The sequence below is a fragment of the Schistocerca serialis genome, chromosome 2 (assembly GCF_023864345.2).
Source record: "Schistocerca serialis cubense isolate TAMUIC-IGC-003099 chromosome 2, iqSchSeri2.2, whole genome shotgun sequence".
NCBI lineage: Eukaryota > Metazoa > Arthropoda > Insecta > Orthoptera > Acrididae > Schistocerca > Schistocerca serialis.
In genome coordinates this window covers 648,785,043-648,804,818 of record NC_064639.1, presented here as the reverse complement: position 1 = coordinate 648,804,818, position 19,776 = coordinate 648,785,043, and the positions used below count along the sequence as shown (strand labels likewise).

The window sequence follows — 19,776 nt, the reverse complement described above, 5'->3', positions numbered from 1 at the left end:
TCAATAATCCCTACAAAATAATGGCCCTGACTATACCTTTCATGAATCACTTACTTCACAAAAACCTTCGTTACTCGAACTACTGCAATCAGCGTGCGCCAATACTGGAAGCTAAATAAAAGATTCTAGCTACTGAAGGCACTAACTACTGATAGGCATAGTTATCAAATGAAAGATATTGATAGAGAACAAACAATGTATTTACCTTAATAATGTTCAAAAGTGATAGTATATATCAGTCCATGATGTAAGGTATTACAAATTTACTCTTTCTGATGGACACACGTCCACATCGTCCGCTCTCAAAATTGTGACATCTCTCTCCCCACATCCACCATTGCTGGCGGCTCACCTACGACTGCGCAACGCTACGCGCTGTTCACATCCAACTGCCCAACACTACAATAGCGAATATTCCAACAATGCCAACCAGACACAGACTGTACCCAGCACAGTAACTGATTCTCATAAAGAGCGCTACGTGACGTTACCAACATAAAAAACCTAAACAGCCTACTTACACCTGTACATGCCATCCAATCTCTGTTTGACTCTATGCCCAGGTGTATCAACGCCGTTATTACGGCCAGAGGTGGTTTTTCTGCGTACTGATTTCTCAGGATCTATGCACCCAAGTTGTGTGAAAATGTAATCACATGTCAGTTCTAGTATAATACATTTGTCTAATGAATACCCGTTTATCATCTGTATTTCTTCTTGGTGTTACAGTTTTAATGGCCAGTAGTGTATATTACAGGTTTTTTCATATTCCCTCGACAAGAACTTCCATAAGAGCTGATAACCTCCTTATATCGTTCCGGACGTCCTTTTGCCCGACACAGTGCAGCGGCTCGACATGGAATTCCCCTGCAGAAATATTGAGCCGTGGTGCATCTATAGGCTTCCGTAACTGCGAAAGTGTTGCCGGTGCACGGTTTGAGTACAACCTGACCTGTCGGTTATGTCCCGTAAATGTTCGATGGGATTCATGTCGGTGACGTTCCACGATGTCATCCACAAAAATTCCATCACTGCGTGGGAACATGAAGTCCATGAGTGGCTCCAAATGGTTTCCAAATAGCCGAACAGTGATCGGCTCAAATGGACCAGAGGACCCAGTTCATTCCAAGTAAAGACGACCCTCACCAAGATGGAGCCACCACCAGCTTACACAGTGCCTTGTTGAAATATTGTGTCCATGGACACACTCGAACTCTACTATGAGCGCTTACCAACTGAATGACATCTTGTGTCCAAGGACACACTCGAACCCTACTATGAGCTCTTACCAACTGAAATCGGGGATCATCCGAGCGGGCCACGATTCTCCAGTCGTCTACTATCGAAACGATGTGGTCACGTACCTAGTAGGGACACTGTAGGCGTTCCCGTGCTGTTAGCAAAGTCACTTGCGTTAGTACATCTGTAGACTCCTCAACACTCGTTGTTGAAACTTTGTAAATAAGCTTTCCTGTGTTCTCAATTGTTTGCTAGTTCGCGTTCTTCAGCATTTCTTTGACACTCTCCAAAGGGTCACGTAATGCTGTTGAGATTAGTGATGCCCTTCTGTGTATCCCCTCTTAGTACTACTAGATACGGTTCTCAAACTGCTCAACATTAATATAGGGTGTGTCGCTGAAGTGTTATAAAGGCAATCTCATTTGTAGACAGATCGCATTTTCTCACTAGGGAAACTCCCCATCGCCCTTCCTCAGATTTGGTGGTAAGATGGCCTAGTGGATAGACCGTCAATAACTGAACACAGATCAAGCATGGGGACAGGAAGAAGCAAAATGGAAACCGTGAATGGTCGAAGATTAAGATGTGTAAAATCGAACGTATTTCATTGACAGCAGCGTCGCTGTTATCACGGTGTTGGACCCTGAAGGGCGATATCCATATTCGAATTTCGCTTGCGCCCCGTTTTTCCCCAAAATTATAAACTGCTCGTCGGGTCATTCACTTGTCTGTTCACTGTATTCAAATTTATGTCAGTGTCGTGCTGTAACACCCATTCGGAATAGCGAGGTGTACAGATGGGAACTCCAGACGTACATACCTTCACCTCTTATTTGTTCTACACGATTACCGCATGTTATGACTCTTGTGTTTCGTTTTGGAAGTTTTGGTTTTTGAATTTATTTGCTGCAATATAGTTCACATCCCTTTATTTGTTGTTTTCATTTCCATGAGGTGTCAATGATTGATCTCACCTGCTCTCTCTATTCACCACATTTACTTGCGACGGTAATATATTAATACCACATGACACATATTCTACAACTAGCTTATAGTATGATAACTGCTAAGAGTAAGAATGTGAACAGACCTGTCAACGACCCAATAGAAACTTTATAATTTAATGAATAACAACAGTAATAGGACACGAGGGGGATCTGAAGACGTATCTCCCGGTTTACAGTCCAACACCCTGGCTCATACGACCACGACAGCTCAGTTCTTACAAGTTGCTCGACGTTGGATACCTTGAGCTTAAGACATTCACTGTGTTTCACTTCTTTTCTCACCGCTCAGAACACTTTCTTCTTGTTCTCATGCTTGATCTGTTTCAGATTTTGACTGGCTATCCAATGGGTCACATTACCACGAAATCTGAGGGGGTGCGATGGGAAGTTTCCCTTGTTAGTACTTTGCGAATGGAGCGAAGTAAGCTGTCTGCTCGACCTACAACCACGTGTATGAGATCATCCCATTTCATAAAACTATTGGTTCACCCAAGTATTTGTACGATCTGACTGAGTGAAATACTTATTTATAGATATTTTAGTCATAGTGGTCTATGTTTCATTTGTTGTATTGTGAAGTACGTATGCAGTTTTTTGGCACTGACAGCCAGTTGCCAATTGTTGGATTACTATTGAATCTTAGGAAGGTCTGACTGAAATTTGGGATGAGTTTGATAGACGATACTTCATCACAGATATCTGCATCGTCAGCAGACAGCATGAGCTTCTTATGAATATTGTCAGCAAGGTCATTAAGATACAGTATGTTTCCCAATAGAGTTCAGTAGGGCACGGTTGAAGATACTTCTACGTCTGTTTTCATCAAGAACCGATGTGGCTATCTACAGGCCAAGCATAACAGTATTAAGATACAGGGATTATAGGGTATGAAGTATTTTTCATTGAGTATGCTTAGAAAGAAAAGATCTGTGTACTATTTATCTTATAGCTCAAAAGTTAGGTCACCTCAGTGCCTATGATGCTTCACAAAGATTACTTGGTAACTACAATATTAACAAGATAATTAAAGATAAATTTCATATGCTGCTCTCTCATCTCAGAGTTGTACGTCAAAGGAAAACTACGATAGTTCTGAAATAGTGGATGAAAATGTCATTCACAGCTGTTATTTACACGAGGATTCGTTAGAAGCAAATGGTTCAAATGGCTCTGAGCACCAGGGGACTTAACATCTGTGGTCATCAGTACCCTAGAACTTAGAACTACTTAAACCTAACTAACCTAAGGACATCACACACATCCATGCCCAAGGCAGGATTCGAACCTGTGACCGTAGCGGTCACGCGGCTCCAGACTGTAGCGCCTAGAACCGCACGGCCACACCGGCCGGCTACAAGCAAATACATGTTATTGAGTGTCTCACAGAATTCGCGCGTTATGTACTGCACTCAGAGCTCGAAGAAGAAAGTTCATTCCGAAACCTAGCAAAGCTCTGTACCTCTTGTCTGTGTACCTATCGACAACGCATTGCTTCTACCTTTCGGTGATTCGTCTCCTTTATTCCTACATAATTCGAAATTCTAAGTACTGGCTTCTGTATGATTAGATAAAGTAGATATAACATCTGTTGGATTTATCTCACCAGGAAAACATCTGTCAGAGTACGAACTGAAAATTCTTTTTGGAATGAGGGACATATCGATGGTTGGTGAATTAACGAGTTTGTCCACTCTGGTAATTCACAGGAGCTCATATCGACGAAAGAAGCAAACAGTATATGTTTTCTGGGTAATACTGAATGGGTGGATAAAATGCAACTGTATTCGAGAAACGACAACATTATCCCCTTCATGAAACAATGAAATGGATACATAAAACTGCAAGTGGGAGGTGAGAGAGAATCACAGACATATACACACACGTTCGCCCACACACACACACACACACACACACACACACACACACACACACAGAGAGAGAGAGAGAGAGAGAGAGAGAGAGAGAGAGAGAGAGAGAGAGAGAGAGAGAGAGAGATGAACACGTTTTCTACACCTTATGAGAATAATGCTTAGATTTAATGTAAGTAGAGAAACGACATATTTTTTGTTCCACGCACGAATTCCTAAATTAGTTACGCGTGGGTGAAGGACTGCATAAAACCAAATGGAAAAAAGAGCATTATAGAAAGAAAGAAACTGGAGACACACAGACAGCTAAGAGATTTACAAACGAAGACAGATGAGCATTGATAAAGTCGATCAAATATAGACCAGGTGTAGACGGAGGAAGGGAGCCAATCTCCAGACGAGACGTTAACACTGAAGAGTGGTCGGGTGCTGTTTACTGTAGTTAATACGAACCTTAGCAGTGTAGACGTTTAGGTACAGACAATCTTCGTCTCCCTCATATTCCTTCTTGGCTGTCATAAGGAAGTCTATTTGCGGAGCTACATTGCCTTCCTTTGTCGCGTTTCGTATGCCACTCCATTGTTCTGGTGGTTCCGGCGACTGAAACAAAGCAATAATTTTCAGACTACACATTTCTTGTTAAGTTACTAGAGAGAGCAATTTTTGTAAGAACTCATCCACAATATTCGAGAGTGAGGTCAACAATATTAACGCAAGATAAATATAAAAAATATAAAAATATAAAAGAATATTGAAAAACCTCTGAGAGATTTGTAAACAAATTGAGCAACGCTGATGTGGTACAAATTACATCGCATACCTAATATTAAAATATCTAAACACAAGTGAATTTCATTTCCAAAGAACAAGAATAGACTATCACTCTACTATGCAGTACAACAATGGATGAAAACGATCAGAAACAGAAACACCAACGCATTTGGGCAACGTAGCAATTCAAGAACTGGAAAAGAGCTAAGTAAACCGAACGATAGAAAAGCGCCAGGGTTAAACTGTATCAGTAGGGAACTATTTAAATATAGAGAAACATGCTGAAATAGATACTTCTACAAGTGCTATGAAACCATTAGCGTGTCCGAAGGTCGGAAATATGAGACCCCTCAAAGATAAATCAGAGGAAGCTAATAGATAATAAACGATCATAGCAGACGGCTCGACGTCCGAGGAAACTATTTTGTTCTGACTGTGTCGATCACGATAGCACAACATATTTGCAACTAAAATAATCATCGAGTCAAGGAGGGAATACAACAGAGACATCAACTTAAATTTTGCAGGTAAAATAAAGGCATTCGATTACGTTGTTAGCACGAAACATTGGGAGAGATTACGACAAAGGGGTTATCCAAAGATCGTAAACGGACTATGCCAGAAGACGGAGATCACGGCTGTTAATAAGACGAGATTATCTAAACGGCATTGTAACTAATAAATGAGTACTTGAAGGGTATGGATTACCACTAATCAACATATACATGGTCCATACCATGACGCTCTATAAAACAATGAGCAACGCAGGAATAACTCTTAAAAAAGACACTGAAATATTTTTTACTTTTGTTGACGCTAAAGTAGCTTTACCATACAGAGAAAGGAGACTCATTTACAGTACGGACAATATGCAAGGACTACGACCTAAACACATTTCTGTAGTATTCAACTGATGGCTTTCATTAGGCAGTGTACGATACGAAGCAACTATCATAGAAATAATTTGACTATGGTCTTTGGCTACATTTCTGTAGCAAATGGTAATGATGTAAGCAAGACAGAAGCGGATTTATTGAAGCACAATCAAACAACAAATGTTGTACTATGGAGCTCCTTTAAATACGAAATGGGTACACATAGCGTGTGCAGGACGTATATGGAGGATATGGAGTAGATGATGCTCTGGAACAAACATATAAGATATTGTGTTCAGCTCTCCCACATCTGTTCTGTGGAACATAGTGTGCCGTCAATTTAAAAGTTTGGACACTTCGTAGGCCTACTTCCAGCCCACCCATCTGGTCACGGTAGCGCTGCTCTGGCACACGTCTATGGCCAGAGGTTGGGGTATGTCCCACATTCAGCGAAGACTGTCTTCTTAGATCTTAGATAACGGCAGCCACACTAACACCATCTAAGGACTTTATTTTTACTCACGGGTATTAATGAAAATCAAAATGATAATGCAGTAATTCGTATGTTCAAAACAATGCAATTGTAGCGTCGAGGTATGAACTAAAAAAGGCCATAAGTTATAATTATTCGAGTTTTATTTAGTACACGATGCATTTCTGACCCTGTGGGTCTATCTTCAGGTATAATTCGTCTTAACACATGCTTTATTTGTTATCTTGAATGAGATGAAATGGATGTTCCTGTCACGAGAAGGATTGATGTTAGGTTATGAATTTCGTAAGTCAGGCGCGGAAAATATGTGCGAAATAGTAGAAAAGATAAATAGCGTAAACTTAACAAATAATCCAAGAAAAGCGTATTTAACATTTTAGCAAGAGCATAAGTTTTTTTGAAAAGAAACATGTCATCAGCAGTGTAGAAAACAATTTGTTAGTACTACGTAATGAAGCCAATGGTAAGACCCTAAATTTATTAGAACAACTGGAGATTTACCTCCACAAAATCAAAACACCAGAATCGATGTAAAATGATCTGTTCTAAAGTTATTTCCTGCATATGTAAATTGTTTTCTGCATACGTCAATTGTTTAATAATTATATCTTTGGAAATATGAAAAATTCATCCTTGACCACACCATGTACACTACCACCTGTGAAGTGTTAACAAACATGTGTTTGCTAATGTGCCACTTGAATGAAGTGAATGAAGTGATATGTTTGAGAACGATGGAGGAAAAGACTTACGCTGTTGCTAAAATGTTAAAAACGCTTTTCTTGGATTATTTGGTAAACTTACACTATTCATCTTTTCCGCTATTTCACACATATTTTCGGCGTCTGACTTAAGAAACTCATAACCTAACATCAAACCTTTTCGTGACAGGAATATCTACTTCATCGCATTCAAGAGAACAAATAAAGCATGTATTAAGGCGAATTACACCTGACGATGGACCCACAGGGTCCTAAATGCATCGTGTACTGAATAAAACACGAAAAATTGTGACTGAAGGCGTTTTTCAATTCATACCTCGAGTGTATTGACTACAATCACGAGTGAAGCTGCAAAACTCTGCAGAACTCTGCATAATTTGTAAGGAGCCACGGTGCAGCACTGCGTCAAGTGACTGCTGGGCAGTAAGCATACTGTGGTATCAAAAATGGTTCAAATGGCTCTGAGCACTATGGGACTTAACTTCTGAGGTCTTCAATCCCGTAGAACTTAGAACTACTTAAACCTAACTAACCTAAGAACATCACACACATCCCCGCCCGAGGCAGGATTCGAACCTGCGACCGTAGTGGTCGCGCCGTTCCGGACTGTAGCGCCTAGAACCGCCCGGCCACCCCGGCCGGCAGTGTGGCATCATATGGCACATAGCAACATACACGCTAACGGATTGTAAGGCTGTGGATTCCCGGGTTCGATTCCCGGCGGGGTCAGGGATTTTCTCTGCCTCGTGATGGCTGGGTGTTGTGTGCTGTCCTTAGGTTAGTTAGGTTTAATTAGTTCTAAGTTCTAGGCGACTGATGACCTCAGCAGTTGAGTCGCATAGTGCTCAGAGCCATTTGAACCATTTTTAAGGCTGTGGCCATCACATCGAACAGCTGTTGTCACATCACAATAAATATAAGTGAAATGTATACATGTCGTTCTGCTTGTAATACGGAAACGAACCATTACCGGACGTGAGTTCCTATGCGAAACATTACCGTTTTACAACCTCTAGAAGCGTGTAACATGAATTGTGAAACACCCCGTATAACACTCGATAGGTGAAATGTCATTGATGATGGCCTGCTTATAGCCGTAAAGAATATGACAACATCTACCAAGTTCATTACAGAGCCCGATTATGAAGTAATATGGGAGAAGTTTAACGTCAAAGGTGGCCCGAACTTGATAATCGGATGCTTCACCTGCGTCAGGAGCTGCAGTGACATAGCGCTTCAGAGGCAACATGCCGAATATTGTAAGTTTCCGGTACATGCTGTTGATAAGGGAGGGTCTTCAATTTGCCACCCGTATAATGAAAGAGTCATAGATTCAAATTGGTACCACAGACAGTGAGTCGACTGAGATTATTTGGAATGCTTTGTCTGAAAAATATTTCCAGACAATGGGGTGGTTATGTCTCAGACCTACTAGTAACTTACAGACTCGAAATTTTCGAAACAGTTGACGCCGGGGAGCGAATCCAATATCGTAAGACATCTGGTATTAAACGAAGTTTTGAAAGTTTAGCAAACTGTTTTTCGTATGTAAGGACAGAGGAGACACATCGCAGAGTGTCTAAACTGTTAATCTCAAATATAAAGCTTTAATGACGATGGTGTGGAGCACAAATGGAAAAAACTCAATGCATTACCCCGTACGCTTCACCCAAGTAAGAGCTGCATAAGGGTGTGAGGGATGGAAAGGGCACATAACTGGGTGAGAAAGTTGTTATGAAAACAAATTGGTCAAATCAGATTGCAAAAAAAGTCAAAACCTATTTGTCAACCAAACTCTGAACGAAGCTAAAGTGTGCGTAACGAGAAGATTGAAATACTGAAATAGGTCTTCCGAAATTGTTACACGGCAAAATATGCTAGTATTATTTCGCCTTTTAATCTTCGCACGGACGTCGAAATTGTGGATATTGAGTTAAGCGCTCGCGGAATAGTGGTTCAGTTAAAACTGCTCAGAAGTGGAAAGGCAAGATGAGATAGCTGTAAGCTGTACAGAAATTACGAGAAACAAGTTGGTCGTATTTCAGTTGTAGTTCATCGTAGTCGCCGGAGGTGCGAAAGATACCTACCGACTAGAAAAAAACAGAGGTCATTCACGCTTTGAAGAATGGTCTTATGACGTAATTTGGATAACGAAATTCTCCTCTATAAAAATCAACGTGGATCCCGCGGTGGGAGATCTAGCGCAGTTCAGCTTGCCCCGTTCGCCCATGATATCCAGAGTCCGGAAACAAGACGCTTTTAATGAACAAAATATAGTTTGTCGAGTATCGGGCCTGATTTGTAATTGGAGTCATGATTTCATTGTAAATGAATTCAGAATGTCGTTCTTTATCAAAAAAATTGGGAGTTTTAAAGGTAATTTCACTAGTACCCCAAGAGAGCGCTATTCGTCCATTATTGTTTACAACGAATTATCTGAAAGAAATCGTTATGATGACACATGGGTACCACGAATTCAGAAAATTTATTTGCACAAACTAATGAGTGCTATCTACAGGGGGTCTCAAATTGATTATACATTTCTGGATTTCCAAAACTCTTTCGAGACATCTTTCCTCACAAAAGATGCTGAAAAACGCAAAAGAATGACAGCTTAAGGGAGTGTCATGGACATAATAAGGGAGGTGGGGTGGCAGTCATTAAATTAAAGGAATTTTTCGTCGCGAGATCTTTTAGAAAATTTGAATCACCAACTTGCTCCTCGAAATCCTCGAAATCCGAGTCTGTATAGGAAGAGATTATAATAATAATAAAATAAGAGGAATCAGAGCCTGTACGGGAAGATTGAAATGTACATTTTTCTCACACGCTGTTGGAGATTGGAATGGTAAGAACTACCATGAAGGTGTTTCGATAAACACTCGGCTCGGGACAGAAGCTGTACGTACTACACTCATGCTCATAAATTAAGGATAATTGCAGAATGTGGCGCCACTGGCGCTGATAGCATAGGCACATAGAGAACACACACGACACAGATCTGTACGTCCACGTTATTGGTGATAAGATGAGAAAACCATCCCGAAACACATGTGGTACAATACGCCACTGTTTCCTTGCGCATGTACCCCGACATCAATATGGGATTAATCACCATGTACATGCACACAGGCGGCAAAACGGGTTGGCATACTCTGGATCAGGTGGTTGAGCAGCTGCTGGGGTATAACCTCCCATTCTAGCACCAGTGCCTGTCGGAGCTCCTGAAGTGTCCTAGGGGTTTGAAGACGTGCAGCGATACGTCGACCGAGAGCATCCCAGACCTGCTCGATGGGGTTTACGTCTGGAGAACAGGCAGGCCACTCCATTCGGCAGATATCTTCTGTTTCAAGATACTCCTCCACGATTGCAGCTCGGTGGAGCCATGTGTTATTGTCCATCAGGAGGAAGGTGGGACCCACCGCACCTCTGAAAAGGCGGACATACTGGTGCAAAATTACGTCCCGATACACCTGAGCTGTTGCAGTTCCTCTGTCAAAGACATGCAGGGGTGTCCGTGCACCAATCATAGACCCACCCCAGGCCATCAACGCACGACCACCATACTGGTCCCTTTCAAGGACATTAAGGGGTTTCTGGTTCACGCCAGATGAAAACCCGGCGAGAATTACTGTTCAGACTATACCAGGACTCGTCCATGAACATAACCTGGGACCACAGTTGCAATGACAATGTACTGTGTTCTTGACACCAGGCGCTACGGGCTCTCCTGTGACCAGGGGTCAGTAGAATGGACCTTGCAGGTCTCCGGGCGAATAAATCATGTTTGTTCAGTCGTCTGTGTGTCTGGAGACAACTGTTCTAGTGGCTGCGGTAAAGTCCCGAACAAGACTATCAGCAGTACTCCGTGGCCGTCTGCGGGCGCTGATGGTGAGAGATCGGTCTTCTCGCAGTCTTGTGCAGTGTGGACTTCCCGTACTGTAGCGCCTCGACACGTTTTCTCTCTGCTGCAATCGTTACCACAATCGTGATATCACACTTTGTGGCACACGGAGGGCTGGTGCTAAGGCCTGCTGTGTTTGACCAGCCTCCAGTCGCCCTAGTATTCTACCAGCCATAACGTCATCAATATGAGTTCTTTGAGCGATTTTCAACACACAGTCACCGTTAGCACATCTGAAAACGTCTGCGTACTTACGCGCTTCACCGTACTCTGACATGCACCAACACACCTCTGCGTATATGGACTGCTGCCAGCACCACCGTGCGACGACCGCAGGTCCGATGCACAACATGGTCATACCCCGAGGTGATTTCAACCCGCAAACCGCCCACCAGAGCATTGTTTGATCAAGTATCAGCATTATCCTTAATTTATGAGCATGAGTGTAGAAAGGTTTACTGTTGCAGTTTCGAGTACGTCCCACGAAATAACCACGTCTCGGGGATAAAAGAAATTATACCTCGTACGACGGCTTCCCTACAATCATTCTACCAATGCGTCATTTGTGAAAGGAACGGCGACGACGGAAAAAGGTGGTGTTACTAGAAGTACTCCACAGATACAAACAAAACCAAGAGTCTGTGAGATGATCCGGCTGTTCGCGCCATGAATCCTTAGACAAGAACCCTAGAGCAGATAGGCACAGTACTGAAGTCACTACGGCTCCACATCCCTGTCCGTACCTGTGACAATCTCATTCACTCTTCTCCTGCACGTCTAGCAACGGTCCGGGCTGCGAATGGTAGTTGTTCAGGGCTTTAACAGTTGGTCGCATTAATGTGACTGAACAATGTATGTCTCACTAACTTGACTTTGAAACAGAGTACATGTTAGATACTTTCAATACAATCGTTGTCCTTACGCACATCCAAAACCATTTCTGATTTGAATGCTTTTCTTGAACCACCGTTTGGTGCATTTAGCAAGATGTTTACAGAGCACGAAGGCGTCAGACAGTGCATAGCGTTTCGGTTTAGCGTCTTTCGCATTGATGGATGTGAAGACTGCTTAGCAGTCGAGAGATCTCATTGCTGGATTAATTGTAATTACAGAATTGGCTTGGCCTTTAGTAAACGTAAGTTCTTTTTGATTAACAACGAAACACGATACACAGAAGTTTCTCCATCGGCATTGTCGTCTTCTACTCTCTCTCTTATAACTTGGCCAAAAAGCGAGCTTCAACCGCAACATGAATAATGCTACGATTGTATGGTTCCAGGTTTTTGTACTGATTTACGATTTCATTATGGAAATGGGATCGTCCGCTTCGTTAGTAACCTGAAAAACGTTCCGCAATCGAGACATTTTCATGATTAATATTTTGAACTAAAATTCTATGCCTGTATGTACTCCTTTTTTTCCTCTCTCTTTTGTCTTTAAAGCCTTATACATTGTTTATGTGAACCGCCGAATGTATCAAAAGCAACGTTGCTTCATCTACTCTATCATAGAACTTAAGGCATACTCTTGGCAATATTTATATCACCGGTAGGATTACGTTTTCTGTCAAAATTGCAACATATTTTATTTCTCTGAAACATAATAACGCTAACGTGTTTGAAATCTTATTGTCTGGTATACAGCAATATCCTTTAGTGCGAATAAGCGACATGTAATAAATGTATTCCCCAACACTAATTCACAAATGAATCTAAGTAAGAAATGGGAGATAGGCGAAAATCTTTAATATTAGGTTGAAGGAGTAGCCTAAGTCGAAGTAGAGTGTGATTGTGAAGTTATCTGGAGACGTTTAACAGGTCTAGGGGAAATACAGTTAACTGTGGGGTGTTATTACCGGCCACCAGTCTCCACCGTGACAGTTCTAGAATCACTCAAAGGGAGTCTACATTCTGCATCGAAGAAGTACCCGTATCATGCTATATTAGTCGGAGGCGACTTCAACCTACCTAGTATAGACTGGGATGTCTATGGATTCATTACAGGTGCTACAGACAAGCCGTTGTGTGAATTACTTTTGAACACATTATCCGAAAACTATCTTGAGCAGCTAAATCAACAGCTAACGCGTAATGGAAATATTTTAGATCTCGTAGCCACGAACAGACCAGACCTCATCGACGGTGTCAGTGTTGTGACAGGGATTAGTGATCATCATGTTGTCATTACGACTATGGTTACGAGAGTTAAAAAGTCGGCCAAGAAGGCTAGGAGAGTATTCTTAGTAGAAAGAGCAGATAATCAGTTGTTAGCATCCCACGTAGTAAATGTATCGACTTTATTTACTTCCGGTACGATGGACGTGGAAGAATTATGAGCAAATTTTAAACACACTGTAAATCACGCATTGGACAAGTATGTGCCGAAAAAGTGGGTTACGGACGGAAAAGACCCACCGTGGTTTAACAGTGCAATTCGGAGAATGCTCAGGAAGCAAAGGCAGTTGCACTCGCGCTACAAGAAAGATCGGAAGAATGAGGACAGACAAAAGTTAGTAGAGATTCGTGCTGCTGTAAAAAGAGCTATGCGCGAAGCATTCGACCACTACCACCGTCATACCTTAGCAAAAGATCTTGCTGAAAACCCAAAGAAATTCTGATCTTACGTAAAATCGGTAAGCGGGTCGAAGGCTTCCATCCAGTCACTCACTGATCAGTCTGGCCTGGCAACGGAAGACAGCAAAACGAAAGCTGAAATTTTAAATTTAGCATTTGAGAAATCTTTCACGCAGGAGAATCGTACAAACATACCGCCGTTTGAGTCTCGTACAGATTCACGTATGGAGGACATAGTGATAGACATCCCTGGGGTTGTGAAGCAGCTGAATGGGTTGAAAATAAATAAATCGCTAGGTCCTGATGGGATTCCAATTCGGTTTTACATAGTGTACTCTACTGCATTGGCTCCTTACTTAGCATGCATTTATCGCGAATCTCTTGCCCAACGTAAGGTCCCGAGCGACTGGATAAAAGCGCAAGTGACGCCTGTATATAAGAAGTATAGATGGACGGATCCTCAAAATTACAGACCAATATCCTTAACATCGGTTTGTTGCAGGATTCTCGAACATATTCTCAGTTCGAATATAATGAATTTCCTTGAGACAGAGAAGTTGCTGTCCATGCATCAGCACGGCCTTAGAAAGCATCGCTCCTGCGAAACGCAACTCGCCCTTTTTTCACATGATATCTTGCGAACCATGGATGAAGGGTATCAGACGGATGCTATATTCCTTGACTTCCGGAAAGCGTTAGACTCGATGCCCCACTGCAGACTCCTAACTAAGGTACGAGCATATGGGATTGGTTCCCAAGTATGTGAGTGGCTCGAAGACCTCTTAAGTAATAGAACCCAGTAAGTTGTCCTCGATGGTGAGTGTTCATCGGAGGTGAGGGTATCATCTGCAGTGCCCCAGGGAAGTGTGGTAGGTCCGCTGTTGTTTTCTATCTACATAAATGATCTTTTGGATTGGGTGGATAGCATTGTGCGGCTGTTTGCTGATGATGCTGTGGTCTACGGGAAGGTGTCGTCGTTGAGTGACTGTAGGAGGATACAAGATGACTTGGACAGGATTTGTGATTGGTGTAAAGAATGGCAGCTAACTCTAAATATAGATAAATGGAAATTAATGCAGATGAATAGGAAAAAGAATCCCGTAATGTTTGAATACTCCATTAGTAGTGTAGCGCTTGACACAGTCACGTCGATTAAATATTTGGGCGTAATATTGCAGAGCGTTATGAAGTGGGACAAGCATGTAATGGCAGTTGGGAAGGCGGATAGTCGTCTTCGGTTCATTGGTAGAATTTTCGGAAGATGTGGTTCATCTGTAAAGGAGACCGCTTATAAAACACTAATACGACCTATTCTTGAGTACTGCTCGAACGTTTGTGATCCCAATCAGGTCGGATTGAGGGAGGACATAGAAGCAATTCAGAGGCGGGCTGGTAGATTTGTTAGTGGTATGTTTGATCATCACGCGAGTGTTACGGAAATGCTTCAGAAACTCGGGTGGGAGTCTCATTCGTGAATCGCTACTGAGGAAATTTAGAAACCAGCATTTGAGGCTGACTGCAGTACAATTTTACTGCCGCCAACTTACATGTCGCGGAAAGACCACAAAGATAAGAGAGATTAGGTCTCGTACAGATACATATAGGCAGTCATTTTTCCCTCGTTCTGTTTGGGTGTGGAACAGGGAGAGAAGATGGTAGTTGTGGTACGAGGTACTGTCCACCACGCACCGTATGGTGGATTGCGGAGTATGTATGTAGATGTAAATGTAGAAATTTAAAGCTCCTAAAATATTTTGGTTCAATTTTTTTTACACTAGCAACACCTTTTAATCGTCAGTTCAGTCGGCCGTTTCTACAGTGGCTAGCTTCGAGAAACTAAAAAGTATTCTAAAATCAAACTGCTGCTATCGGAACGACAACTGAGTCTATTGCTAGTGAAAATCACACAATATTTTCTACAATAAAATTGTTATTATTCGTGCGATACGTACGGTAAGAAGAAAGTTACAAATTTCCCAATTCAGTGAAGTAACAGAATATTAGGAATGGCTTTCAAAGTATTTTTTTGTATGCACCGGACATGTAGTGGTTTATCACTTTGAGAACAGATGTAGGCTCTGTATTGTTAGAACAACATTTATTATGTATTTACTAGGGGTATACAACCAGCATATGTATTATAGCAGTAGGGACGTGTAATGCGTCCAGTAACACGCATTTAAGCCTATGACACTAATCTTCCCCTGAAGGGCTATAATTTTGCCCCCTAATACTCTAAAAAATTTTAAGGGAAGTATTTCAAAACATTCTGATGTCGTCACCGTTCTTACGATTCACTGTAAGAATTCTGTGTTGCACTAGATACTTGAGTCGGTAGCGTGCTTTACGAATTAAATTAGATGCGGTCACCAGGGATGGATTGTATGATATGGACATGACTTCGGAATAAGTAACAGAAATGAATGCTACCTTTGATTGACATTCCTCCTCTTTTCGCAGAGACTTAATTTCTAGTAAAATTCGTTGTCCATCTACTAAAATATTTTCCTCCAAATTCAACACGTGATAATGAATTTATTGTTCTTATAACCGTTTGTCGGCTGTCTGCTAAGTTGCCCCTTCTCCAGCGGAAGGAAGTTTTCAGAAATAAATAAAAATGTTGTTGGCTTCCACTGTTGACACTTAAAGCTGGAGGGACGCCCCTTTCGCATAGTACTGTGCGTACTACTACAAAAAAGATAAAAAAAATTTAAGAAAATGCGGGTGAGAAACGTCTCTTTCAACTGATTCATGTTTCTCTGACAGTGTGTGCGTCATATCCTTGACTGATCTTTCACGAAGGTAACTCTTCGTACTTGTAACTTATTGAATCTATAAGCTGAGATAAGACAAAGGTAATAGCTTACACATGGGCGATAAGGGCCCAGTTTACAACACACTGGAAGATTCAACAGAAACAAGCATTGTAATGTTCATGGTCTGTTCGAATATCATGGAACAGAAAACCAGGTGTTCGTTATGACCTGTTCAAAAAATAATGTTAATGTGGGATGTGTTACCATTGGAATGAAGAGGTTTTTGATAGTTTTTACTGCAACAAACGAAATGTTCTATTTATGGGCTTTGTCACTGTAATGGAATGGATAATAAATAACACATTTTTTTCATATTTTAAATTGAAGCTAAATCGAGGTAGTGTCGAGTCCTTTCAGGCAACACTTATTAACGCTAGTTGTAGTTATGGTAAAGGTAAAGTAAGAAACAGATGAATTGCTGGAAAGTCAGTTGCAGTCAGTTAGTTTTCTCTCACGGCTGTTATATGTGACAGTTCTCCGCTGGTAATGGATGCATTTACTTAAACATACAACAAGCTTACCAATATCTTACGCCTGGAAGTAGCCGTAACAGGCAGATTTCTGTTTTCGCATAAAACAGAATTTATCCGTTTCGAACCATTCTTGAATAGTTTTGAGATGGCGTTTTATATGCAAACCCTTCGGATGTCTTAAACATAAGAAAACTTTTGCTTCTGCCACTAAGGACTTTATTTAATTGATCTCGTATTTCGGAAAGTAACTGCCATTCCTAAGTGTGTTTCCAGTGCAGTGTGACATTATCATTTTCGCTTTTGTTGTGTGAGGCTAATAAAAAGAGAAACCGTAAAGACGTCAGTATTCCTGAAGTTGCCTAGATAATGTAGACTATCACACAAAGTTTGCGCCATATTATGTTATGGTGCTGAATTATGAAGGTAATATTTCCGTGAACATCGTGATAAATTTATAGCAATAGGCATTTAAACCGTGTGCATATATATTCCCACATCATCAGGTCATTTTCAAATATTCTAGGAAGTACTACTTCTAGAATAGATTTAACATCACCCAGCATTTTGGACGCTAATGAAGAAATTGTAAGCGTTCACACCGTTGATGCCATTTATTTTTGACCCAGTAAATACAAAATGAAGTAGTCTGAAGAACCAAACAGTTAATGGAAAATCGCAGATGTCACTTAATTGTTAACCTATATCAAAAACCGAATGGAAATTTTTTTTCGTTGTAAATAACATATTGAATGACACAGTTAGGTCTTTGAGTGGGGTCACTTTCAGTTCCTCCCTCCCAATACTTGATATTCGATGTCGCTTGACTCGGAGGTATTCTTTTCGAACCTTGATAATTGAAGAACTTTTCACTGCCATTATTTAGCCGTCAAAGGAATAAGATGTGGTCGTGTGAAGTTCCTGAGCAGCAAGCTATGCAGCAATGTCTTGAATGAATTACAAATCCTCGGTAATGTTGCAGGGAGAATGGACATGTGGCACTTTGTAGTGACCCTTCTGTCATGTGGGGAGATTAAGCGTGTTTTGTTGGAGAGGAAGGGACAATGTCGGCACCAGGCTCCACACTCTTCCTTTCCTCTCTCATCACCAACAACACAAAGAAGACACTGTCTAAACACACAACTATCACAACACACTTCGTTTAACATACGCCTTTAAGGCAATATCACGTGGTTATGATTAAAGCGCAGCTACTAATCCAGACGGAGCAGCAACTTAAACCTCATGATCCGCAGGAACGTCTGAACTTCCTCTTCGGTTTCTGGTACGGATCGAAGTTGATACATGTGGCCGGACAATATTCTATGGAGTGACGAGGCACATTTTACACTGCAGGTAGCAGTGGATACAAAGAACTGCCGAACTGAGGCTACTGTCAATTCGTCTGTTGAGCACGAAGAGCCATGGCTCCGGCCATATGTCACTGCGTGGTGTGTATTCACAAGCACCTTTATTCTGCTTGCGTTCTTCTTTGAAGAGGATAGATCTAAAGGGTCTGTCAGGTGTACCGCGATGTCTGTACGTTACGGAGACCTCCTTGAACAGCACGTGATTGCTGCTTTGGAAGAGCACAACTATGAGGAAATCATTGTTTTCGTGCAAGATAGGGCAGTACACCATGTCACTCGCCGAGTGAAGAATCTGCTTAATGCAACCTGGGACGAACGTGTTATCTCCAGATATTTTCCAGATACATAGCCTGCAAGATCTGATATCACTCCATGTGGGATCTAAAAGAGCGCTTTTACCATGTAAACCTTTTGGCGCTACCTGATCTGAGGGTCCGTATACAGGAACACTTAAGTTATATTCCACGGAACTGCTACGAGTTGATTGTCCCGTCGTTTTGCGGATGTATCATCTCGTGCAGACACTGAACAAATTATGTAGGTGGCAATTAATAATTAAATCAACACTATGCCTTTATCGCTTGTATGAGCTTTTCTTCCCACGTCTCGTTCTTAATCCACTACACACAGAAACGTTTCTGTACGCCTTTCTCGTGTTCACAGCTCCAGGTTTTCGCCTGATGGCCAAGACTGGAACTAATTTTTTTCCAGAGAAAATCGGTTTCGCATTAACGCAGTAGCATATATACCAAGTTTCGCTGCCTTACAAGAAATACAGCCCACTCTGGATTTCTGAGAGTAGCGGAATTGTAAAAATAGCGGCCCTGTATCTCTTACACTACACAAGGATAATGGTTACGTTAGGTAGTCTACCTTACCCACTGGGGTCTCTCAGTTAGAAATGGCGCTCTTGTCGTTATTTGTTTTTGTGCGCTATCCTTTTCCATTTGTCTTGAATAATCTCAATATCGACGACTCGTTGAATTCATATCTACCTGTCTTGCCTGTAAGTCATAGCTCTGAAAGTAGTAAGTGTTTGAACTCACCTTGAACCTGAGCGGTCCTACGGGTGGCTTGGCATAAGGGATGCCCTGGAAGCTGCAGTAAGTTCTGCCGGAGGGCGTCTTGAGCCTGCGGCCTCGGAGCGCACCCTGGGGTATGCTGATGGTCACCGCGCCGCCCACTCGTGCCATGGCGAGCCACGCTGACACGCAGAATGGCGGGCAGCCGTCTCACTGCTCTGATACCGGCGGAGATAACTGCAGAGCAAAGTCTCAGACGCCACTTCAAACACTCTGATACCAAACGTTGGGCGTGCTCACCTCACACGATGCACACTTACATGTTCACATCTCAGAGACACATTTCCCATAACTGCTGCAACATATATTTCGTTTTCAATAAATGATAATTAGTTGAAACCCTCAGCTGCCGACAGGTGTTGTTGACGTACCTTGATGGGGACAGCTGAAAATGTGTGCCCCGAACAGGACTCGAACCCGGGATTTCCTGCTTACATGGCAGACGCCCTCTCCATCTGAGCCACCGAAGACACATATAAATAGCGCGACTGCAGGTACTTATCCCTTGGACGCTTCCAGTGAGACCCACATTCCCAACTGTCTACAATCTACATATGTAATGTTCCTAATAAGATACTTTGCCCAT

At 42.0% G+C, this 19,776-nt stretch overlaps 1 protein-coding gene across 1 annotated transcript in view; it reads right to left on the bottom strand.

The window, feature by feature from the left end:
- LOC126457726 (juvenile hormone esterase-like) overlaps positions 1-19,305 on the bottom strand; it is a 79,185-nt gene extending 59,880 nt beyond the window's left edge. Inside the window, exons 1-2 of the mRNA XM_050094262.1 lie at positions 19,155-19,305; positions 4,568-4,714 (exon numbers count right to left, since the gene is read on the bottom strand). Coding sequence (XP_049950219.1) covers positions 4,568-4,714; positions 19,155-19,301 — 294 coding nt within the window. The 5' untranslated portion in view covers positions 19,302-19,305. The remainder of the gene's footprint in view (positions 1-4,567; positions 4,715-19,154) is intronic.
- Between the last annotated feature and the right edge of the window lie 471 nt (positions 19,306-19,776).